We start from the raw sequence: 23833 nt of genomic DNA, 5'->3' as shown, positions 1-23833 counted from the left end.
TGGCTATCTGGAACAGCTCGGCTTACAGTTGTAAATACTGTGTACACATGGTAAATATGAACTTGCCATGTAAAGTGTTTACTCCATAAGGGCATTCTGCTAATTGCCAGATTCTATTTTGTTTTAGTCCAGATTATACAATATTTGTAGGGAACCATCTATTTGTTCATCACAAATAGAAACCACACTTTCTGAACTAGGAAACAATTAGATATTCTTAATGCAAAAGTAGTGATGGCATGCAAATTTGCAATCTGTACTTGTGAATGAGCTATTCAGACATCTTATGCAATTGCAAATCATGCCAGAGGAAAATGAAACTGAATATGAGATGAATTGTAATGATTAGCCTAGGGAGCGACTTTCCAAGCTTCTTTCACCTTGGAACTGTACTGTATGGTCAGTTAAATCACAGGCTTCAAAGATGCATAATAGGGTGGCTACTGTCAGTTGAAAATATGGCTTTGTTATCCGGAGTATTTTAGAATTATGGTAGAGCTAGCATAGTAATGTCTATTGTACCACTTGTCCTCCTTCTCCTCTGTAGTGGGTGTGGAACATGTTACTGTGTTATCTGCTGCGGCAGGGTTTGTAAGGGTAGAGCACCTCTTCAGCCACTGAGGTCATCTCAGGGATCAAAACAAATGAATCAGAGAAGTCAGCTAGACAAATCTATGTGAAAAGAGTAACACACTATAAGAGAATTAAAATAATGTGCAGTGAGAATCAAGGTATGTTGTTAAGCAAATTATAGGAACTCCCTGGGTTTCATCTATGGAGAAGGTCTTTCAAAGAGGAAATCTGAAGTATCAGCTGAGACCACTGAAAGTTGCTATAGAGGGCTAGCCTATGTAAAATGATGCCTCAAACAATATCAGACCACAAACTCTCTCTCTTACAGCCATCAGGAAATACAGCTTCATTTTGAAAAGGTAAATGGTTTGCTGGATTAGTGATTCATTTTTGTCTTTCAGCTCACTGGCTTGTTCAATTATGCTGAAGGTTTGTGTGTTTAGCTATTGTTTAAAATTATTTTGTATTGTTGAAATAGCTGTGGGAGCCTTGAGGGGCTCAGCATTTCCAGGATAGAAGTATAAAAATAATAGCATTTAACTAAAAATATAACAGCAGACATTTATGGATTAGGAGCTGAAATCTGACTTAAATGTTGTAAGTAGTTCCATAGCGTGCTGTGCTAGATGCTTAAGCAGCATTTCGGTCAAGGAAGGAAATTGGTTTTTTGGCAAACTTCTTATGTAGCAGTCCTCAAGCATTTCCTAATTGCAGTGCCTAGAGGTGGGGTTGCCATCCTGTACAGTTAACATTTATAGAAATGTTTGATCACCTGTTTGTTGAGTAGGAAATTTTTTTAAATGAAAATTAAAGCGAAATATTGTGGTTAGCTATCCATTTTTACCACATTTGAAACCTTGAGGAACACAATTTAGTGAAATAATCCACTTAAGGATATCTGTGTGGGTGCTCCCGTAGGCAGCAGCTGCCACCCTATAACTACTCACTTCTTAGAGCCAAACTAGATGCTAGTGTCCACAGATCTGACCCATGGATGCTGAGGTCATTTTAGAGCTGAACTTAGCCATTTTTAAAAGGATACAGGCTCACAGCACATTTGGACCCTGGCAATCTTGTCCCCCTCTCCTGTGCTTTTTCAACAGCCGTGGGGGGCTGTTTTGGCACTTGAAGAGGGTTGCAGGGGGGAGGGGGTCAGAGAAGATTGCCTATCAGATTGCATTATCAGAACTGGGTCCTTGCAGTATTTTTCAATGGCTGAGTTCAGCTCTAAAATGGCCTTGGCATCCACAGATTGGACCCATGGACACCATAGCATCTAGTTTGGCCCTTACTGTCTCCACCAGTCATGTTGAAATGCTGAATGGCAAGCCACACATACCCAGTAGGGCTGTGGCGTTTAGGAAGTCCTTGTGGGCATCCCTGGTTTGCCCCACACTATGGTGGGAGGAACGTTAGTTGCTCCAGCTCTTGGGCAGTGGTGCAGCAAAGTGCAGACAGAGAAAGAGTGATGGGTGGTAGACTAGGTAGAAGCAGCTGTCCAACTCATCACCTGAGTCCTCAGCTTAACTTTGCCTCATTTACACAGCTGACCTTAGCCGTATTTCTCAATCTGTGTGGATTTTTTTCCTCATTAAACCCTGGTAGGATTTGTTTGAGAATATATACAGTATGTTGTGGCTTGTGTATGTGAATCTTGAACACTGGGTCTTAATTGTAACTCTAATTTCTAGAGTTCAAGCTCTTTTTAAAAGTAGAGTTTTCAACTAAAGCAGATAATAAATGGCCCACCAGTTCTGGGGAAGCTGTCTTCAAATAACCATTAGGCAAGTTATTCTAAACAGAGTTTGTACTAAAATAATTCTGTGTATCCCTCCTTTTCATTGATATGAATAGGAGTGCTGCATGAGCACATATTCATGGATGTTTTGCTTTGGATTGGCTTGAAGTTTAGGGGAATCGCGGCACAAATGAACTGAAACTGTACTTTCTCAAGCCTGGAGACCTTTCAACAGGACACTTAGTTCCAAGAGAGAGAGAAAGAGGCAACAATATTCAGCTGTGACCAGGGGAGGGGAGGACTCTCAAATACATCCAAGTTATATTGGGGAAAGCTCACTTGTGATTATTTTCTGTTTCACATTTAAATTTTCTGTAGTCATTCAAATAATGCACTGTTACATAAGTAAATCCAATTGAAGTCCATGTTGCTTATGTTCACATAAAATGGCAGCTAAAGAATATAGAATCAGCTGAGGCATAATTACATGTGGTTTGAAACATTTGTGTGTGTGGGGGGGGCGGATCTCTGCTCCCTGAACTAAGCCTTTTCCAATGAAATGCATTTCCCCTATATACGCTCAACTTTCCCCTGACAGGTGGTGGTTGTATGTTTGAACTCCCTGCCCCCCAAGAAGCTTTTTTAAAAAAAACAATCTGAATTTCTTGAGAACCTGAACACAAGGTTTAAAACCAGTGACACATTTCTGAGACTTGACAGTTGTGTTTCCCAGCACAGAGACACTTAACAGCCCCCCTATGCAGACCCTGCTTTGACAGAAATTCACCACAAAACTTGAATGCCTAATGTCTGTTATGCCATTTGAACCCTGTGGTTAGAATGGATGCATTTTTGATTGACTCTTGTGGTATCTGCTTATCTCCTTTTAAAAAGAACAAAAGAAAGAAAGAAATTATGTGTCTGGTTAAAAAAAACAGAAATGAGATTGCAGGTGTGTGTCCACAAGCTATTTGGAAATGTGCCAAGCACTTAACCTCTATGTGCTGCCTGAAACCTCCTAGTGCCAACACTAATTCATGTTGAAGTCCACAGGAAAATTTTCCTTGGATCAAAGCCGTAGTAAACGAAGGAACACTCAACTCTGCCAACGAAGAAGAAGCAGGAGGGGATATAGCTGGCACTTCGAGGCTGATTTGTAAAGAATGAGAATTTGTGAGGAGACAAATGAGCCCACTTTTCCAGTTGACTTGTATATTTTGGCTTTTTAATCCAGACAGGTGTAGTCATTTGGGGATCACATTTTTAAATTATTATTCTTACAGCTGTAAGCAGGGCCTTTTTTATAGAAAAGGCCCAGCAGGAACTCATTTTCATATTAGGCCAAATACCCCTGATGCCAAGCCAGCCAGAACTGCGTTTCTGTGCATTCCTGTTCAAATAAAGCCCTAGCTGTAAGATGTCTGGATTCAATTCCTAGTGCCTCCAGTTTAAAAAAAAGAATTTAGTCCTATGTGATATAAAGACCTTTTGGTAAGTAGTCGGTGCTGAACTTGAGGGACTAATGGTCTGATTCGGGACCTGCATCTGTTCAGGCATTGATGTGGTTTGAGTGCTTTTTGACAGGAATTTCATTCTGGAAAATCCATAGCCAAGGAAAACAAACCAACGTTCAGTATGGCAGCATGGGGTCTTGGATATAAGAGAACTAATTTTAAATATTTTTTCCATAGTACAATTGTTATTTATTCTTTTCTCCCCCCCCCCATTTGTTCTGATACTGAACCAACAGCTGTTTTCTAACTAATCTTCTATTTCCGTTTAATAGAAATAATTAATTTACTGAATAGACTTGGGCCAATTATGTCTTTGATTCCATATTGCTCATCTGTAAAGCATTTCCTACATGCCTAATTCATTGGTTACAATGAATATGTATTACTTGACCTGAAGTGTGTGTCTTGGCTCACTTTCCTGAATTACTCTGTAGGTTATTCTTTGCTTTTTGATTGTGCCATAGTTGTATACTGGATTATGTTGCAACTTGTTGGGTGCCTGGTACCATGTGTGGATGAGTTATTTGGTGGTACAAGGACTAGATGCAATAGCCATCCATTTCAGATGCTGAAGTATTTTCTGTGAGCCCCATGCCCAGACTCCAGACTCTCCACTCAGGAAGCACATTACTGTATTTCAAGAACTAGTAATCCTAATAATGATGACATACATTATATTTTGCTGAATATATACACGCTGTCATCCTCTAATTCATTGGCCCCCACCTACAGGCAACAGGAAAAAGCTATGCTTTGTTTATCAGTTGATCACCCTGCCTTTGTTATTTTGCATCATGGAACTCTTGTAGCAGTATCACTTCACATATTTCTTTTACCTAATGATTTCTGGTTTTGGGTGGAGAGAAGGATGTGGGTCAGCACTATCTAGGCTTGCCAGGTGTCCACTTATGGTGGGTAAACTCTTGACAATTTTGGCTGCTACCCCCAACACTCAGCTGGTCAGCGGACAGAAACAGGCCAGTCAAGCAGCAATCATTGTCCTTGTGCAATGACAATACTTCCAGCACAACCTGGAAGCACTGGCATGGTGCCAGGGCAATGCTGTAGCACAAGGTTTCCCATTTGCAGGGTCATGACCCGGTACCGGGCCACAGAAGCCTCACTACCAGGTCACAAGAAAAGCCAAAGCTAGCCCCGCCCCAGCAAACCTAGCCCCGCCCCATCTCTGTGTTGTGCAAAGAGGAGCTGGGCTGCCTCTCCTTCCTTCTCCCCCACTCCCAGCGTTTGAGAGAAAAGCTAGCATCCACTGGCACTTTAGACCCATGAAGTGTTCTTCAAGGTATGAGCTTTCATGTCCTTGCAGTATGTTCTTTTGGGGAGATTTCCGCGGGAGGCCTGGGCGGCAAAGAAGGGTGAGTGTGTTTTTTTCAGCTGGAAGGGGCAGGGAGTGGGCATTCCAGTAGCTAGAGGAAATCAGTGATTTATTGAAGGATTTAAAAGCGGGTAAAGCACCAGGCACTGATGGCCTTCCTGCTGAGGTATTCACAAAGTTTGCCGATTGGTGGCTCTTGCCCCTTGCAAAATTGTTCTCTTTCATTGATCTGCATGGCTCCATCCCAGACTCTTGGCTTGATTCTATAATTATCCCAATTTACAAAAAGGGGGGGTTGGAGTTACCAGAAAATTTCCGCCCCATTAGTTTATTATCTATAGTGGGCAAATTGTATGCCAAACATTTAGAACTCCGATTAACTGACTGGATGCACCTAGGCAACATCATAGGTCCTGAACAAATTGGCTTCTCCAAAGGCAAATCTGCTATGGACCATTGCTGCATTCTGGTTTTCCTTGCTGAAAAATATATGCATACCGGGACAAAAAAATTATATGCTGCCTTCATCGACTTGAAGGGCACATTTGATTCAGTAGATAGAGCCCAACTATGGATTAAGCTAGGTTACCTGGGAATGGACCCTCGTCTGCTGTTTCTCTTGAGGAAACTTCATTCTAATGCCAAGTGAAATTTTCTTCTAGTGGTGACTTGACTAGCAAAATCCCAGAGGGTTAAACAAGGTTGCGTGCTGGCTCCGCATCTTTTAAATTTATTTTTAACTGACTTGGTACAATTTTTGAACCCTATTAATGGTCATCCACCTAAACTAGCAGGCTGAGCGGTCCCCTTATTACTTTATGCCAATGATACTACCATCCTCTCTTGCACAAGTGTGGGCCTGCAAAGGTATTTGAATTCCTTCTATGACTACTGTAATTGTAATTTACTCTCTATCAATTATGCCAAATCTAAAGTAGTTGTTTTTTCAAATTGCTGGCGCCCACAGAGATGGTTTATTGGCAACTCAGCAATTGAGCAAACAAAATTTTTTAAATACTTTGGGATCACTTTTAATCACAAATTAAGCTGGGTTTCACATCGTAACAACACCATCAACTTGGCTAAATGTTCAGCTGCTCAAATTAAACAGTTTTTCTTTGCAAGGGGCAACAAATTAGTTCCAGCAGCAATTAAGGTGTTCAAAGCTAAAACGCTAGCCCAAATTCTCTGTGGTATCCCTATATGGATCTCAGCATTTACCAGGAAAGTGGAGGGCATTCAAGCCTCATTCTTTAGACCAATTCTTGGTATGCCAAAATGTGTGTCCTACTTTGCTCTCTGCTCTGAAGTGGGTCAAATCTTTGGTGGAGACAAAAACCTGGATTGCAGTGTTTAAATTCTGGCTCAAAATTCACTTTAGAATAGATCCTAACAGCCTTCTTGATTGTATGAAAAGAGACCCATATATTTCATCCTGGACAGCAGTGCTTATGTCCAAATTTAACCTGTTGGGGATAGAGGTTGATGGTTTTTTTACTTCTGATGAGTCATATATCTTCAGATGTATTAAATTGAGACTGTGGGAGTTGGAGGAAACAAAACTACGGCCAACAAACCCTTATATTTGCTCCCCAGCTTCCTTAGGTCTTTATGCTTTCTGCGGCAAAATGCCCCATTATCTATCAGACTTAACCATTCCAAGTCATCGCAGGGCATTTATGTTGGCTAGACTAAATGCGTTTCCCTCCAAAGTTTTACAAGGGAGATATCGTCGAGTCCCTTTAGGCGACAGACTCTGTTCCTGTGGAGCGAATATTTCCGACTCAATTCAGCATATATTGCTTGATTGTTCCTTTTATCATAATCTCCGTAAAGATTTATTTTACAAGCTTTCTTTCTCCCCAGATTTGTCTATTCTGCCACCCTGTTATTATTCATTGAAAGATACTGAAAGGGAGGTTAGCGAGGCTGTGGCAAAAGTTTTGGCTGACATCCTTAAATTTAAATCTGATCATGTATGAATGCATCTGTAAGCTCGGTTTCATTTTGATTTTATCTCCAATATTTAAATTTTTATATTCTATGTATTTTTATTTGCAACTGTTATGCTATTAAAGGTTTGGTATGGTATGGCATTCCAGTAGCTATTTTTTTTTTTACCAAACAACCCCTGGGCAGAATTTTTGCTGGCTGGGGTCATCTGATGGTGAGAAAGGCTTTTTTTTTGCCTTTCTTTCTTTCTTTCTTTCTTTCTTTCTTTCTTTCTTTCTTTCTTTCTTTCTTTCTTTCTTTCTTTCTTTCTTTCTTTCTTTCTTTCTTTCTTTCTTTCTTTCTTTCTTTCTTTCTTTCTTTCTTTCCCTGCAAGTGATGCTCTGTTTGTATTCTTGGTGCTGGGCGGAGGGGAAGCAACAGTGGGAGGGCTTCTAGTGCCCTGGCTCTACTGGTGGACATTCTGATTGTTTTTGGGCATTGTATGAGGGAATTTTGGCCTGGATAGTCCACAGGCCTGATCCAACATGGCTCCTCTTATGTTTATGTTTTTTCTTTCCATGTCTTTTTTTCCTTTCCTTTCCTTCCATTTCATTCTTTCCTTTTCTTTCTTTCCCTTTCTCTTTCTTTCCTTCCTTCCATTTTTACTGGATGAAACTTTTCTGTTCATCATACTGTTGTTGCAAACATAGGAGTTCTGCCAATGAAAAGTTGGCACCCCCAGTTGTAGCCAGGTGGCCTTCTATGAGATTTCTGTGTGAGTGAGTGAGAGTAAGAGGTGTGGGGCAGAAAGAGATCATTGGAGATTACTATGGTATATCTCAACAGCACTAGAAGAGATGGTACTATGAACTTGGCACCATTTTACTGGTCTTGCTTTTAACAGCTGTCTGACACCAAAATTAAACTCCTCCTGCAGATATTAAAAAGGATTGAAGTAGTTCACTGGCTAAGTATCTGCACAACAGGTTGCTTTTAAAGGCATGGGAAACACAGCCAGTAAAAAGCTGCAAGCCCCTCATAAATATCCTTTTTGGGATAACTGCAGAAAAGCTTGTATGAACTTCATATAACTTGAAAATAATTAATTGCAATACAATTCTCTGCTACCTTTCTCAGCAATTTCTCCATGTTTAAACCAAAGAAAAGTATGAAAAATAGCTGTCGAAAGATTTTCTCGAAACTAAGCGAGTTTGGTTGCAGCTTGAGGCAAGGTTCCAGTAGTAGCAACTGAAGGAAGGGCCTACTAAATGTGTCAGTATATTTTGAGGTAGAGCAGCTGCCAGGGCCCAATGTGGGTGGTACACAGTGCTGGCATTCCTGATGGCAATGGCAACAGCACTCCCAATTGCATACACTGGTCAGTGCTGTTGAGGAAGGGATATGTAGGTGGTGCAGGCAATTGAACATGGGCATTAGGAGTGCTTGCAAGCTGGAGAAGAACACACAAACAGATAGGTGCATGCAGGTGTGGGGGTGAAAAGAGAGGACCGCCCACTTTCCACCCCCATTTTGGCTCAGCATGAATTTCAGAGAGATTTTTCTGAAAATAAATTTACTTCCAAAGAAGAGGCAGGTTTGGGGGAGTGCCCTGGAAGTGACATCACAGGAAAAGGTGGAGTTTTGGTTCAGTGTGCCCTGGAATTGACATCACTTGGTCCTTGACACCACACGAAATGACATAATTCCTCTCCCAGCTCCACCCCCAAATTTTAGTGGGCCACGAAGGAGAAGTGTAAAAATAACTGGGCCATGGGAAATAAAAGTTTGGGAAACCCTGCTCTAGCACTCTCCCAAAATTCTGTGGTTTCCATAGAGATTTTTGATCATCTAGAACATCATCTCAGCACAATGCCAGTGCTTCTCGGTCACTCTGGAAATGATGTCATCATGTGGCAATGACAATTGCTCCCCCCTGCACTAAGTACCCACCTCCCCCCATTCCCTGACAGCTGCTATGCCTGGCAACCCCAACAGTATCCCATATAACATGAAGGTTGGATCTCAGAAGCAGTGACTATCATGCTTTCTAGGATTTGTACACTCAGCAGAATGCATACTGTGAGATTGTCACACATGACAATCTCCCTCTAGGCTGTGTTCCCTCTAGGCTGAGTTAGTGTAAGCTAGCTCACCGATTTTTAGCCTCCAGCTCACACATTTTTGTCTTAGCTTAGGAAGGATGACCCCAGAGCTCAATAATATGTGCAGTAGCTCACAACTTTAATGCCTGTAGCTCACAAAGTAGAATTTTTGCTCACAAGACTCTGCAGCTTAGAGGGAAGATTGAACATATTAAGCAGCCTTATACTGAATCAGACCCTCGGTCCATCGAAGTCAGTATTGTCTACTCAGACTGGCAGTGGCTCTCCAGGGTCTCAAGCTAAGGTTTTTCACGCCTATTTGCCTGGACCCTTTTTAGTTGGAGATGCCGGGGATTGAACTTGGGACCTTCTGCTTACCAAGCAGATGCTCTACCACTGAGCCACTGTCCCTCCCATCATTGATGACAAGATACATGTAAATAGGATTACTTAGTTATGAAGCAGCCTTTAGATTCTGGTTTTAACACTGAATAAAGACTTCTATGTAGACAGCCCTTGTTGTTCCTAATCTGTTTCTTGTAAGAATGCCTTCTGTGTTTGAGTGACAAAACTTGATTTTTCCAGAAGTCAGTGTCAATTTAAAGGCAACTGCGGGCGAAACTGGGCAAGTACGAAAAGGTAGGAATGCTTGAGGCAGTCAAGGAGGCTTGTGTGTGAACTTCTCTAACAACACTACAACCATTCTTTTTCTCTTTCAGACAAGTTCCTCTGTGTTTTGTTCTGATAGTGAACCATCATGTGTTTTCTAGCTAGTCTTCCAAAGATTTCTGTTTGGTGCAAAGTAACTTCACAGAGATAGTCATTAATCATCCTGTTCTGGTAACTGTCCTTTTATCCCTTAGCAAGGAGTAGGAGGGACCCAGCAATTGCAGGTTATGCTTCTTTGGTCCTGTTCTCTCAGGCCTCTCAGCTAAGCTGGAAGTCACATTTCCCTAACATTCATGGGTCCTATTCTACATTTGGAGATCATTCTTCTGGACGGGACCTGTCAGCCTCACAGTCTCTGAGCTGTGCACAGTACTCAGCCTATCTAGCACTCCTGTTTTACTGGGAATCTATGCTGTTGGAATCAAATTATTTTATCATACCTTGTAATTCATTTGCTGATTGAATAGTTCTTATCATTTGCAATCAGCCTTGAGTCCCAGGGGGAAATACTAATAACAACTCCTGTTTTGCTGCCAGGTCATAATGCTGTGCTGATTCAGACCTTGAAGCCATGAGTTTGGGCTGCTTTTCATTTGCACTTAGAGATTCTACATATCATAGTTGTGTCATCAAAGCTACTTTTGCATAGGTTTAATCTCTTAGCACTGCTGAATATTTGAAGTCCTACAGCCATATGGGTAGAGCTGACCATGTGGGACTATGAATCAACACCCACACCAGGAAAAAATCCATTCCACGAAAGGTCCTCTGTGACTAGGGTTGCCAAGTCCAATTCAAGAAATATCTGGGGACTTTGAAGGTGGAGCCAGGAGACTTTGGGGGTGGAGCCAGGAGACATCAGGGGTGGGGCCAGGAGCAAGGGTGTGACAAGCATAATTGAACTCCAAGGGAGTTCTGGCCATCACTTTAAAAAGGACTGCACACCTTTTTAAATGCCTTCCTTCCATAGGAAATAATGAAGGATAGGGGCACCTTCTTTTGGGACTCATAGAATTGGGCCCCCTGGTCCAACCTTTTTGAAACTTGGGGGGTATTTTGGGGAGAGGCACTGGAAAATTTGGTGCCTCTACCTCAAAAACCAGCCCCCCCAGAGCCCCAGATACCCACAGATCAATTCTCCATTATTTCCAATGGGAATAAGTCTCCATAGGGAATAATGAAGTGCCAAGCAGACATTTCCCTCCCCCCACCCTGTTTCTGATGACCCTGAAGTGGGGGAGGGCTTCCAAACCAGGGGATCCCCTGCCCCCACCTGGGGATTGGCAACCCTAACCCACACACACACTTGCTCTGAAATGAAAGCAAAGCTAACAGAGGGACTGCTTTGACTAGGTCAGCTGCTGACTCTTCCCAATGAAGTACTTCCCACTTCCTGCTCTTATTTAAAGGCACATGCACACATTTTAAAATGGAACCTATTTGCAGGTTTCTAAACCTGCCCTAGATCTAAAGGTAGGTGGTGGCTGTGGGGGGCAGGGCTTCCCCCCGCCGGCCAGCTGGCTGGGGGCAGGGGGGAGCCTGTAAAACCGGGGGATCTCCTGCTGGGATCTAGGGATTGGGAAGCCTATCTGTGATTGATGTTGTCCACAGTGTGGCCAACATTCAAAATTATAGCAGTGCCAAGTAATAAATCTGGAGGAAAGCTATTTGCACAGCAAAAGGAAAACATGAAATAATCTGTAGTCCAGGAAATATTTTGCATCAGGGCTTTTTTTGTAGCAGGAACTCCTTTGCATATTTAGACTACACCCCCGTGATGTAGCCAATCCTCCAAGAGCTTACAGGACTCTTAGAACAGGGCCTACTGTAAGCTCTTGGAGGACTGGCTACAGGGGGTATGTGGCCTAATATACAAAGGAGTTCCTGCTACCAAAAAAAAGCCCTGTGTGGCATTCAGGCTAGCCTGATCTCACCACATCTCGGAAGCTAAGCATGATCAGCACATTAGTATTTGGATGGGAGACCACCAACAAATCCCAGGGTTGCCATGTAGAGGCAGGAAACGCAAACCACCTCTGCTAGTCTCTTCCTTGAAAATACTACAGGGTTGCCACAAGTCAGCTGCAACTTGATGGCACTTTATATAAACCCACACACGAGCGAGCACCTATTTCTGTTAACATTTGCTTCTGAAAAGTTGATGTGATAATTGAGATGAGGATTTCACATGAGAGAATTGTATTATAAACACAAACTTTTAGGATGCATCAAAAAGACTTTAGCAAAGTGGATAACCCTGTGAATCCTTTCTTTGATAAGCCTGCCGTAATTCATTATCATTCCTGCTGTCTTCTTAATAAAAGGTAGAGCCATACACTCATATACAGACTGAAGTGTTCGCTTTTATGTATTTATGCTCTTGGAGTCACTCTCCTTTGTGTGATATCTGTGAAGAAGTTGTTAACCTAGCCAGCCACTCTTGAGCTTGCTCAGCTATTGTGAGGGTCATTTTAGGATGTCTGTCTGTGTCCCCCTGGATTATTAAAATTCATATGCTAAAATATGCTAAGCTTCTCTCCCCTTAATTTGTATTTTTCAGTCCAACAAGGTTCCTGTAGTACAGCCGTCCCATGGTGTCCATCCACTCACTCCACTCATCCCATACAGCAATGAACATTTCAGCCATGGCTCCCACTCACCACACTTGCCAGCCGACATCAACCAGAAGCAAGGTAACCACAATTCTCTGTACCTCTTTTGTGTTACTTGGGGACTGAAGGTGGTTTTTGAGAAGATATGCATGGGAAATTGTGTATTAGCGTTGAACTTGTAACTATACTAGCATTAACCCACATCACTGAAGACTGGAGCATCTGTCCACTGCAAACATTCCACCCATTCAGTAGACCCTACCCATTTTGCATACTACATCAAGCAGGCTTCCTTAATGGCTTAATGTCATGTTCTGTGCACATATGTGTATTAGAGCCCCAGTACTTCTGCAGGTTTTTTTTTTTAAATTAGGAAAGAACTTTTGGAGGGACATCACGGGTAGAGAAGTGGTGGAACGGAACTTAGTTCTTTCCCTGATGGGCATTTCTTCGCTCCAAATGGTTCCCAGCTGCTTTTCCACTTAAGGGGCTCACAATGCAAACTTAGAAACACCAATATGATTTGAGCCCATGGACAAAAAAGTGGGTTGGAGCAAGAGTTGGTTTGCAATAGAGAAGCTGTGAGCAGGGAAAAGTTAAGTGTCACAGGCCCAAATGCTTCTCCACTTCAAATTACCCCTTTCCAAATCTACCTGCCTTAATAATAAAAGCAGTACTCTTAGATACATGCATTGTCTCTTAAGTACAAGGCCCAATTTACATAGATCGATGTGGTGAAGTGATCAACCAAATGTATCTGGGGTGAGTTATGGGCATACTAAAATGTTTATAAAATGCTGCAGTATGAGCATAATGCCTCTGAACCCACATTTATTGCATTACCAGCAAGTTGCCAGCAGTGGTTCGAGACTATAGACTGGAACTGATTCTTTGCAGCTGCAGACTACGATCAGGCCCGTTTCTTAGCTTAAGAGACCCAAGCAGCCACTTCAAGTGTAAAAATGAGACAAGGATTTCAACACACTACTAGAGCATCCTGCCAGCCTAATGTGGCACGGGCAGTGGGCATCTTTGATGCACTACTTGTATTCTGATGTGGAAGGCCACAGACCACTTGACCTTTGCATAAACTCTCATTTTGCATTGCTGTGCAAAGATGCCTTGAAAGATATAAAAGGTGCTCCATCCACAGTGTTTCTCATTGGCTCTTCTGGAGTGGCTAAATTTTCTATATTTTCATGGCACTAATTTTCAATTACTAATTCTTCCCCCTGCCCCCAAACTCCTGAGCAGTAGCAAAGTGACACACCTTGCGTGGCTAAGCGTGCTGCCAAACATTGGGACTGTTGAAAGATGTATCTAGCTAATGTGATGAAACTGAATAAACATCAACATTTGCCTCCTCAAAGTTTTATCCTAAATTATGCCAATGTAAATTCTGAGGATTTTTGCTCTGGCTTTGGAAGAATTAAAACCTTTTTTCAACATGTAGACTCTTGGTTCCTAAATTACTCACAAACCCTTCAAAGTAAATTATACTCAAAATAAGAAAAAAAAAAACATTAACAAGTTATAACCTACAAGAAATTCAACTAAGGGCAGATATCCAAGTCTGAGAGGAAGCAGTGAGTGAGGATGTTTCAAATCCTGTTTAGCTCTTCTGGGAATACAGCACAATGCACCTTATATACAGTTGCCCTTGAAATTACCCATGGAAAAGAGTCTCGTGATTCTTTGAGGGGCTTTGAATGTTTCTGTGAGTGCATTTCAGAGACTTGCTTCAGCATGTAAGGCCATAAAACAAACCTGCCTTGTGGACTGATGACTCCCCTGCTGCAGCTCCTCACCAAAGTTAAAATTGTAGTCATTGCCATTGACAGTACCTCAATATGATTCTGTGCTGTAGCTGTGGAATTTTTGCTGACTGGACATGAGCCAGAATATATCTGTAATGTGTGTTTGTGTGTGTTTTATGATAAGGGTTTTTTGTGTAAGAGAGGGAAGCCTGCTTAATTTAGAGTCATACGCTAGAGAAGAATTAAGATTGGGCATTATGGTGAATAGAACTGTTGTGTGGGAATTCTGGAGGTACTTATAATTCCTTGTTTAAAATATATATAAATCCTTTGCACATTATTATTTTATTCTGATGAGAAACTGGTGGGGATATTCCTGTAGCTGAAAACCACACAGTATGTAGCAAAAATCTGAAATCCACAGGGAAACAACCAGGGCTGGCACTGGGGCTTTTGTTGCCCTCGGCAAGGCTCCGCCCTCCAGTGGGGGAAGGCCCCGAGTACTCGCCCAAATGTTGGCCCTGTTTGCACAATGGACTCCTCTTGTATTGGGGGAGAGGGTGGGATACAAAATACCAGGACTTACTGAAGGTCATCTAGTAGTTTGTGAGCTGAGATTTGAACCATGAACTTCTCCACTCAAATTTTTAGCTATGATTGATGGCTATTCTAGCTATGGTCTTCTCTCAGCTTTGGATATTGCTGCTTCTTTGACTGACTGCTTGCAGTCTAATTTGAAGAGAAGGAAATACACAGGAAAAGCTGAGACTATTTATTTTGATTATAAACAGAAGGAGGCACAGCATGTATATATATTCTGATTATTGAATGCTAACAAATACTTTACTTTTTGAAAGGTATTCCACTGTCCATGTTGTCTGTTCTTAAGCCAGCTAGAAAGTTTTTAACTTAGAAGGCTCTAATATTTTGATTCTATGTCAGGTGTTCATCGTCCTCCTCAAACATCAGACATCCCTGGTTTTTATTCCCTCCCTCCTGGTGGGGTTGGACAGATAACACCTTCAATGGGATGGTAAGTACTTAAGACTTGTCATCGAGGAAACTGATTATGACCAAAATGTGTTAACTGAGCATCACTATCCTCCCTACCATATATGTACACATTCCAGTATATTTTTCTCAAGACCTCAGTGCTATTGATATTGCTTCTGTCTCCTAGTTGGATCAGGGACTGTTGTGTTGGAACTCAATACAGAATCTTTTACAGACAAAGTAGATGAAACAGCATTCCCAAGTTTGCTCTAGAGACATACTTCCATTTTGTAAAATGAGTTCCTGGGAAACAGGAGTGTTCTTCCCTACACACGCACAGTTTTTCCAATTTGAAATGGCTCTGGGGAGTATGTCAACAAATAATGCTCTCAGTGGCATTTTGCATTAGAAAATGGCACAAGGGGAAGACAGGAGCCCTTCTTCCTTCATATCGCAGTAGTCCTGACCAGAATCTGGCCCCCACAGTGCTGTTAAAAGGAGTTGCTTGGTGGGAACTTGCTCCAAGGCAAATTTTTCAACTGCTTTGGCCCTCTGTCAGCTCTGAAATACTAACAACGTAGAAGGACATGATATGTCACAGAACTTAGATTCTGCTCACCTAGGACAAGGGCATGCCTGTTATGAGATTTGGGGTCTAAAATACCTAGTTCTGTATCTCCTACCTTATCACGGCTTAATGATTACTCCAATGTGATGTTGTTATATGTACAAAGGAGTTGACCTAGAGATGGAAATACATTTTGTCTGTACTTTAAAAAGAAGTTTAGAATTGGTATCTTCCTATAAATCAGAATATTCAGAATAACTCTACTCAGTTTATAATTCACTGGAATCTGAACAATGGTATAAATCTCTCAATCACTTCAATTGTTTTACTTGATCAGCAGGATATACAGTATGTGTTTATATAGTCATTTTATATGATTATACACTCATTTTCCTGAAAAAAAAACATTGTTGATTTGCAACTTCTTGCCAAAACACATTTTGTGGTCAGAAATACAATTATTTCGTGTGCTGTTATCTTAACTAAGGAGGTTTTGTTAATGTGTTATATTTCATATTTATATTTAATGATATTTCTTGTGGATTTATTAAAATGTTATCCTCCTTCACAGGTACGTTATCTGTTCTTCTCATCCTTTTCTGGTCACTTGACACATTCTGCTATAAGCAGACTCTTTTGGAGCCTCACTTAATTTCTTAATAACCCACATCAACCTTGCAATGTGGCATTTGATGGCTTGAGAACTGTGTGACATAAAATGCGAGATTACAACCTATGTTGACTATTTGAGCTGATTCACACTGTCATAAGGTGAAAGGGTCACCAGAAAACAGCTGCTCTTTTCTGCATTTATGTGATGAAATGGCCTTTTGAAATCACTCACATATAATGTCTGATGAAAATGCTCCCTCCCCCCATTTGTTGTTGTTGTTGAATTTTAATAGTCTCTTGTTGTCTTACTGTATGAGGTAGTTTCACAAGGCTGTTTTACAATATACATATTGAAGAGAGGCAGCCTATACAAAAGACCTCTCCACTCAGCAACTGAAGGTGTGGAGAGTGGAAGTGGGCATGAGTGCGCTGGACCCACCTCTGTGCAGTTGCCATCTTGAGAGCATGGTACTGACACGGAGAGGAAGTGTTCACATGTATGTTCCCTCCCTATGATCTGGGACATTGCTTTTCAAACATTCCAGTGCATTCTCAATGCATTCTCCAGCTCCTGCTCTAAGTGCATTCATCCAGTACCCGGAGGGGTTTTGTATAGAGGACTATTGATGTTCAGTGATGGCACACACACCCAACACACAAATCAACTTTCCACTATAGGAAATGAAAGATAGGAAATAACTTACTGCCTTCTCTGGAGTGAATTTATTCAGGTCAGTGCTGCTCCAAATTGGTAGATCATATGAAAAAGCAATCAGGATTTCTTAGTGTGTATTTTCTTCCTGACAGGTTGCTGTGTATGTGAATTTTTACAGGTCTTAAGACTGGTCTGCACAATTTAGGACCCACCGAGTCAATTGCTGCCCATTAGCCATATATTGTGTGACTTTCCAGGTGCTTGATATCCTCTCAGTTTTTATATTCTCAGGCAGGAAGAAAGACAGGGTGTTTATCAACTACCTAGTCAGCTTCCATGCATGATGGAAGGGGAGGGGACTGTATCCAAGCCTTTCTTAAGAGTACATTAAACATTCAAGAACCCTTAACAACTGATGGCAGTGTACCGGTGGCAAAGGTAGACTGGCCATTATGGACTTGTGTAGATACAACTGTGACATAGACATGTCAAGTGATTTATTTATGGAATTCATACACTGTCTCCCCAGAGTCCTTACTGAAAGGGGATGCAATAAAACACATCACAGGGCCATAAGATATTTTTGCTTTCACACACACTAAATAGTGAACTTTCAGTGCACTTTGCAACTGGATTTTTACTTTGTGAAATGGGAAAATCCACTTGCAAGTCATCATGAAAGTGTATTATTCAGCATGTGTGAAAGTTCCCTTTGATAACCATAGTATGTTCTAAATATGTATCCACAAAGAAATGGCTCCTGCAGCTTTAGATTTTTTTTTTTATGGCTGCATGTTGAGAAATGAAGTTGTTTTATTATGCCTTTCCTGAATTTTCTATCTCTTGGGGTGATGACTCAACTAGTGATACAATGAAAGAGGGCCCTGTAGAGGGGCCTGCAGGAACTGTGGTTGAAAGGAAGCAGTTGGACACATGAGGAATGAGTCAAGTGCAGATCTCCTGCCAAAAAGGGGGGGGGAGGATGATAGCCTCTTTTTTGTGGGGGAAGAGATGACTTTCTCAAGTGCTTTTGGTTTGCTGGGTGATTAACAGCTGGTTTGGCCTTTGAGCTTCCACTATGCCTTCTTGTCTGTTTCAGCCGCAACAGTGAGACACATTCTTAGCAGATAATTAAAGTTAAGCACCATCCCAGAGGAAAGGCATTTTAGCTAGCTCTTATCCATAGTGAATGCAGGATATTTCTCCATGATACCTTTGGTTGTCACCCTCAAAGTTTTGTCCCTATGTGAGTTCCATTCATTTTGAGCTAGGCTAGAAGCTGGTCCTTGAAAACCTACATGCAAGCCTGCATAAAGTGCATGTCTGTTTAGAAAACATTTCATGGAATTTTGGATTGATATCTTTATAACATTGTCTATTGAAAAATGTGTAAAATTGGTAGAGGTACATGAGTCCTATGAAAACAGGTGTACTGGACTTGTATAACAGTCCTTCAAGGGGAATTTATAGTCAAATATGCCTCTTATCAAAGTACCTTTTTGTCCCCTGTGTGGATAGCTAATGCCCCACAACAGGGACACTCACAGAGAAAAAAAAATAGAAGTCTCTAGTTGGGTTACTCCTCACAGATGCAAAAGAGAGAGAGAGAGAGAGAGAGAGAGAGAGAGAGAGAGGCATAAATTAAACAAAAGTAAAACTGGCCTGATGGAAACTAATGGTGCAAGCATAAGCAGCATTACAACTTTCAAGCCTCGTTGACTTCAGTGGATTTAGAAGGGTGTAACTGGGTTTAGGATCGCACTGTAAATATGCTTCAGAAGGAATAAGTGTTGAGAGCTGTTGAGCATCAGATAAAGGGGGGGGTGAGTTTGAAATCAGCCTGCTCCTTGAGAGAGTAGAGAGAGAGATTTATTTTTTATTATTTTATTTTTATTTTATTCAATTTATATCCCGCCCTACCCCACCGAGGTGGGCTCAGGGCCGTCCTACCCCACCGAGGTGGGCTCAGATACTTTGAGCAGTCACATCCTTTGAGGGGTAGGATAGGATTTCCAAATTGTCTTCCCAACATGATTCTTTGCAAGCTCCAACTTATGCAACTTATGCACCACCCATGGCCCCTGCTGCAGCCTGCAGGCACCTTCTTAAAAGCCCGTTTTACTAAGCTGCAGGGGAGAGGCAGAGAGAGGCAAACTTGGTGATGACACCAGCAGCAGCTGCACCAGGCATGTTGGGCAAAGAGCAGCTCAGTTGCTGTCTGTGCGTGCAGGCTGGGAGGGCTGCAAGCAGGGGCGGGGGAATGGGAGGGAAAGCTGGCCCGGGGCCCCTAGGCCAGTGCCTACTTTGCTGAACTGTTAATCCGGCTCTGTATGCAGCTGCACCTACTATTCAATGGGCAAGGTAGGCAGGTGAGGAGGAAGATGGGGAACCTTCAGAAAGGTTCAGGAGCTGCACTCCTGTGAGCTCCCACTGAATTCAAGGGCTGCATATGTTCAACAGAGTGGGCGTATTTCACACTTTGTGGAGTAATTTTAATTTGCTGATGGTAGTAGGATTTCCACAGCAACGCACAGCTAACATGTAAACAAACAGCATCCCTAAATATGACCTTGGCAGTCCTGTTTGAGCAGCAATTTCCCAGTGTTATAAAATTTCTGCACCAAAGATTATGACCTTTAGCAAAGTGCAGGAAATCCATATACAGATGATAACTAGTGATGATAGCGCATGTAGGATTGATTTGCTGTATATGCTTACACTGGACAGCCACAATTAGCTCTGAGAATTCCGCAGGTATAGTTCTTACAAAATACACTTTTGTGCACCATGTAAAGTGGCCCTAAAGAACAGGTTCAAGAGCCCCTTTGGGCTGCAGCCTTTATGGACAGCCGTGAGAAAATCAGGCATGGTTAATTCTCCAATAAACTCTGTTTGGGTATAAGCATTTAGTGAGACATTTCAGAAGGTTTTTACACTCTCTGGGTTGCCTGAATTTACAATCCAAATGTTTCCTGGCGTACCGTTTTACCTCGTCCCTCCACACTCACCTGAGGCATACGAAACTGATGCTCACAAACAATCCATTCAATGAGGGTGAAGAGGCATCTCATGCTTTACAGAGATTTTGGCAGCATAAACAGTGTTTAAATCAATTGTGGAGGAGGAGGAGGAGGAAGGCTTCAGAGTCTGCACCTGCCTGTAACAAGCTTTGCGGTATGCGAGTGGCTCTTAAGGCTCAGTGTTTTGGAATGAGGCTGACTTCAAACACAAAGCAGTCTTAATACAGGAAGCAGCTTTTCCTTAGCAAGCTGCCTTGCATGAGTTCAGCAAAGAATGGCTTTGGTTGGTACCTGCCAACACCAAGTATTTTGGAGAAGAGGCACTGCAATAAGTTTCCTTTTAATTAGCTGGAATGACAGTCAGGAACCTCATATAAAAATGACTTCCAGTCCAGTCCAGTGAGCTTTATTACTGAAGCCTAGCAACACACCTTACCTAAAAAGCCTTGTAAACGATGTCATGATTTGCACAATCTGCCAGCTGAACTAGGCAACCGTTTAGGTGGTGCCCGTGTCATTGTGATTTTTCTTTTGGAGATGGTGTTGAGTGATCACTTTTTAAAAATAACAATAAAGGCCATTCATTTCATGCTGAAGGTTCAACAATCATTGATTAATTTTCCAACTGAATTAATTTGCATGTCAGATCCATTGTAGTGAAAAGCTTGGTTGTGATCCTTTTTCTCTTTGACTACGGAGCAATGAACGTCACTTTGACGCTGAATGTTTTCTCACCTCTGAGGCCTCAAATGTGGAACTTCAAAGCCTGTTCAGGTTTTCTGATCTGCTGTAACACTCGGCTGGGTTTTCACATATTTACAAACCTTCAAGTTCCTGGAGCAGGAAAGGTGATCTATCTTGCAGGTTTTTAAACGAGGAAAAAATCCTAGTGATAATAGCTTTAGAGCAGAGGTGTCAAACTTATTTTGTTAGAAGGGCCAGATCTGACATAAATGTCACTCCATTGGGTCGGGTCATGCATACCATAAAATGTCATGCCAGGTTCCAGAGATATAAACTTTTTAATGGTGATTTCAGATATTGAATGGCACTAGCAGATGAATGACAATAGCATGCTTGATTGAGTTAAGTATGGTATGCAGAGAAGAAGAAGAAGAAGATATTGGATTTATATCCCGCCCTCCACTCCGAAGAGTCTCAGAGCGGCTCACAGTCTCCTTTACCTTCCTCCCCCACAACAGACACCCTGTGAGGTGGGTGGGGCGGAGAGGGCTCTCACAGCAGCTGCCCTTTCAAGGACAACCTCTGTGATAGCTATGGCTGACCCAAGGCCATTCCAGCAAGTGCAAGTGGAAGAGTGGGGAATCAAACCCGGTTCTCCCAGATAAGAGTCCGCATACATAACCGCTACACCAAACTGGCTCTCTAATAGACATGGAGATACCAGCATTGGTAACGAGACAGAAACCTAGGTCTCAATTCCATCCATGAGGATCCTGAATTGCCATTTATAAGCTCAAGACAATGCATCATCTTGGACTGAATTGAGAGCTGGGTTTCCTGTCTCGTCATTTGGCATCTAAAATCATTCCACTCCCCAAGATATAAGGACCAATCCAAGCGTTCTAATTCCTAATTAGGGTCTTTTTGGAAGGAAATAAATCCAGATAGGAACAGAAAAATCCATTTTTTAAAAAAATTCAGAATAAGCCAAAATAATTTCCTCAATGTACATTGTGTTTGTCAGAGGAATTCTTCCACCCACCCATCCAAGAAAGAAGAGTGCTTGCACACCAAAGCTTATCCCTGGAATAAAACGTTGCTTGTCTTAAACTGCCATGATGGGACTCCAAATTTGTTTTTTCTCTCTCTCCTTCCTCCCCAAAAGAGGAGGAGTAGCCTTGAAGAAGGAAGCAGAAGCTTGGGGGGGGGGCTTGTCTTCATGTGTTTCCCACACAAAACAGGAAGCAGCCACAGAGTGCTCTGGGGGAGGAGGCAAAAAGCAGGAAACAGAAAGCAAAGAGCCACTGAGTGAGCTGGGAAAAAGACAGCTACTACACGGCTGCAGCAGCTGCTCTGGAAATGGAAGCAGGAGAGGGAAGTTGTTCAGGGAGTTGGATTTGAGCCCTACATGGGTGGGATGTGTCCTGCCGGCTGCATGTTTTGACAACCCTGCATTTCATGGATGATTTCTAGATATCAGAAAACATACAAGAATAGTACTGCTGCTCTATCATCCCATTTCTAGCGATAGGCAGCCAAATTCTTCTTAGAAAGTTTCTAGCAGGGTATGATGTCCGGATTGGGTTGCCAATTCTGGGTTAGGAAATTCCTGGAGATTTGAAGGATATAATGCTATAGAGTCCAGGGGAAAGATCTCTGTTGTCTGGAGATCAGTTGTAATTCCAGGAGATCTCCAGCCCCATCTGGATGTTGGTAATTCTCATCCACAGCTTTTCTTTGTTTGTCTTCAGTGTCTGGGAGTTGGAAATACTGGGCCTTCTGCAATGAAGAATTCTATTTAGCTGCAGACCATTGACTTGTCAGCTACTTTTTTAAAAAAGCTATCTAAACTTGTAGTCATTGCACCTTGTGGTAGTAGTTAGGATTAGTAAAACTTAGGATTTCTGAGATAATAGTTTTATTAGCATTCTCTACACACCATAGCGCCAAGAGCTCTTTCCACAGAGTCGTTTGTGTGATTTAGGATTTTGCATTTATTTAAATGTGTATGTTTTGCTGTTCCAGTACCCATTGCTCCAATTTAGAAATACTATTTGGCATTCATCTTCACAGTCACTGGGGGCTTTTACCATCCTGAATAATTTGCTATTATCCACAAATATGGCTGCCTCACTTCTCTCCCTGGTGCCCAGATAACTTACACCACAATACTAGTCCTAATGCTGTCCCTTGGGAGAATTCACTGGTTCTCTCCATTGTGAAATCTGTCATTTTTCCCCTTCTTTCTGGATTGGATCTACATCACCACCAGTGGAATGAAACTGGTGGAGCAGGACTCCTTCACCTTCCCCATCCTGCTTCAGTCTACTGAGCCTCCTGAATTTCTGTTGTTGTGAGGCCAAGGAACTCTTGGGAACAGTGTTGGGGCAAAGTGGGAGTTTGCAATGGAAGGGGGAAATCGCAGGAATCACTCTGTTTTCCTCCATGATGGAAGTGCTGTTATGCCAGCAGAATAGCTGTCAGAACTTGGATGAACTTCAAGCGAGTCCAATACTTGTAGCAAGTTAGGATCTTTATTGGAAGAACAACAGTACTATAGAAAACGAAATAACAGTAATGCCACATCTGGGCAGTTGGTTACATTTTATGCCCACAGCAAAGCATAATAAAACAATAAGTCACACGGGATCAAGTGAGAGTCTCTCCTTCCCAGCCATCGTTATCAGCAAAGGAGGAAGCCCCCCTATTGCGAAGGCCAAACGGCCTGGCTTCAAAGCGCACCTGTGATGTTGAGCAGAGACTCTCTGCCGCCTGTCTTACCCCCTGAATATTTTGCATAGCAAAGGGCCTTGGGTCAATGACCGCTGTCAGGCGCTCTAAATTATAATATGGAGTCAGTTCAGTCAAGCAAAGCATATAAAGTTACAAGTTCTGACATACTGCCCCCCCTAAGCTCTTCGGCTTGGGCTTGTGTGGGTACAGTAGGTGAAACTTTCTAAGCAGTTGCGGTGCGGATACGTCACTAGCTTTTACCCATTCATCACAGCTAGGAGGAAAGTATTTCCATCTTATCAGGTAGTATAGGGTCCCCCTTTGGACTTTAGAGTCCA

The 23833-nt window shown here is 42.2% G+C and overlaps 1 protein-coding gene across 10 annotated transcripts in view; it reads left to right on the top strand.

The window, feature by feature from the left end:
• Window positions 1-23833, top strand: part of TCF7 (transcription factor 7) — a 181332-nt gene that overhangs the window by 120282 nt on the left and 37217 nt on the right. For all 10 annotated transcript variants that reach the window (XM_060240465.1, XM_060240462.1, XM_060240463.1 and 7 more), the window contains exons 4-5: window positions 12422-12554; window positions 15173-15263. In XM_060240465.1, the coding sequence (XP_060096448.1) occupies window positions 12422-12554; window positions 15173-15263 (224 nt within the window). The remainder of the gene's footprint in view (window positions 1-12421; window positions 12555-15172; window positions 15264-23833) is intronic.

The sequence above is a fragment of the Heteronotia binoei genome, chromosome 5, assembly GCF_032191835.1.
Source record: "Heteronotia binoei isolate CCM8104 ecotype False Entrance Well chromosome 5, APGP_CSIRO_Hbin_v1, whole genome shotgun sequence".
In the NCBI taxonomy this organism is placed as follows: Eukaryota; Metazoa; Chordata; class Lepidosauria; order Squamata; family Gekkonidae; genus Heteronotia; species Heteronotia binoei.
This window is presented reverse-complemented; position numbering and strand designations above follow the sequence as displayed.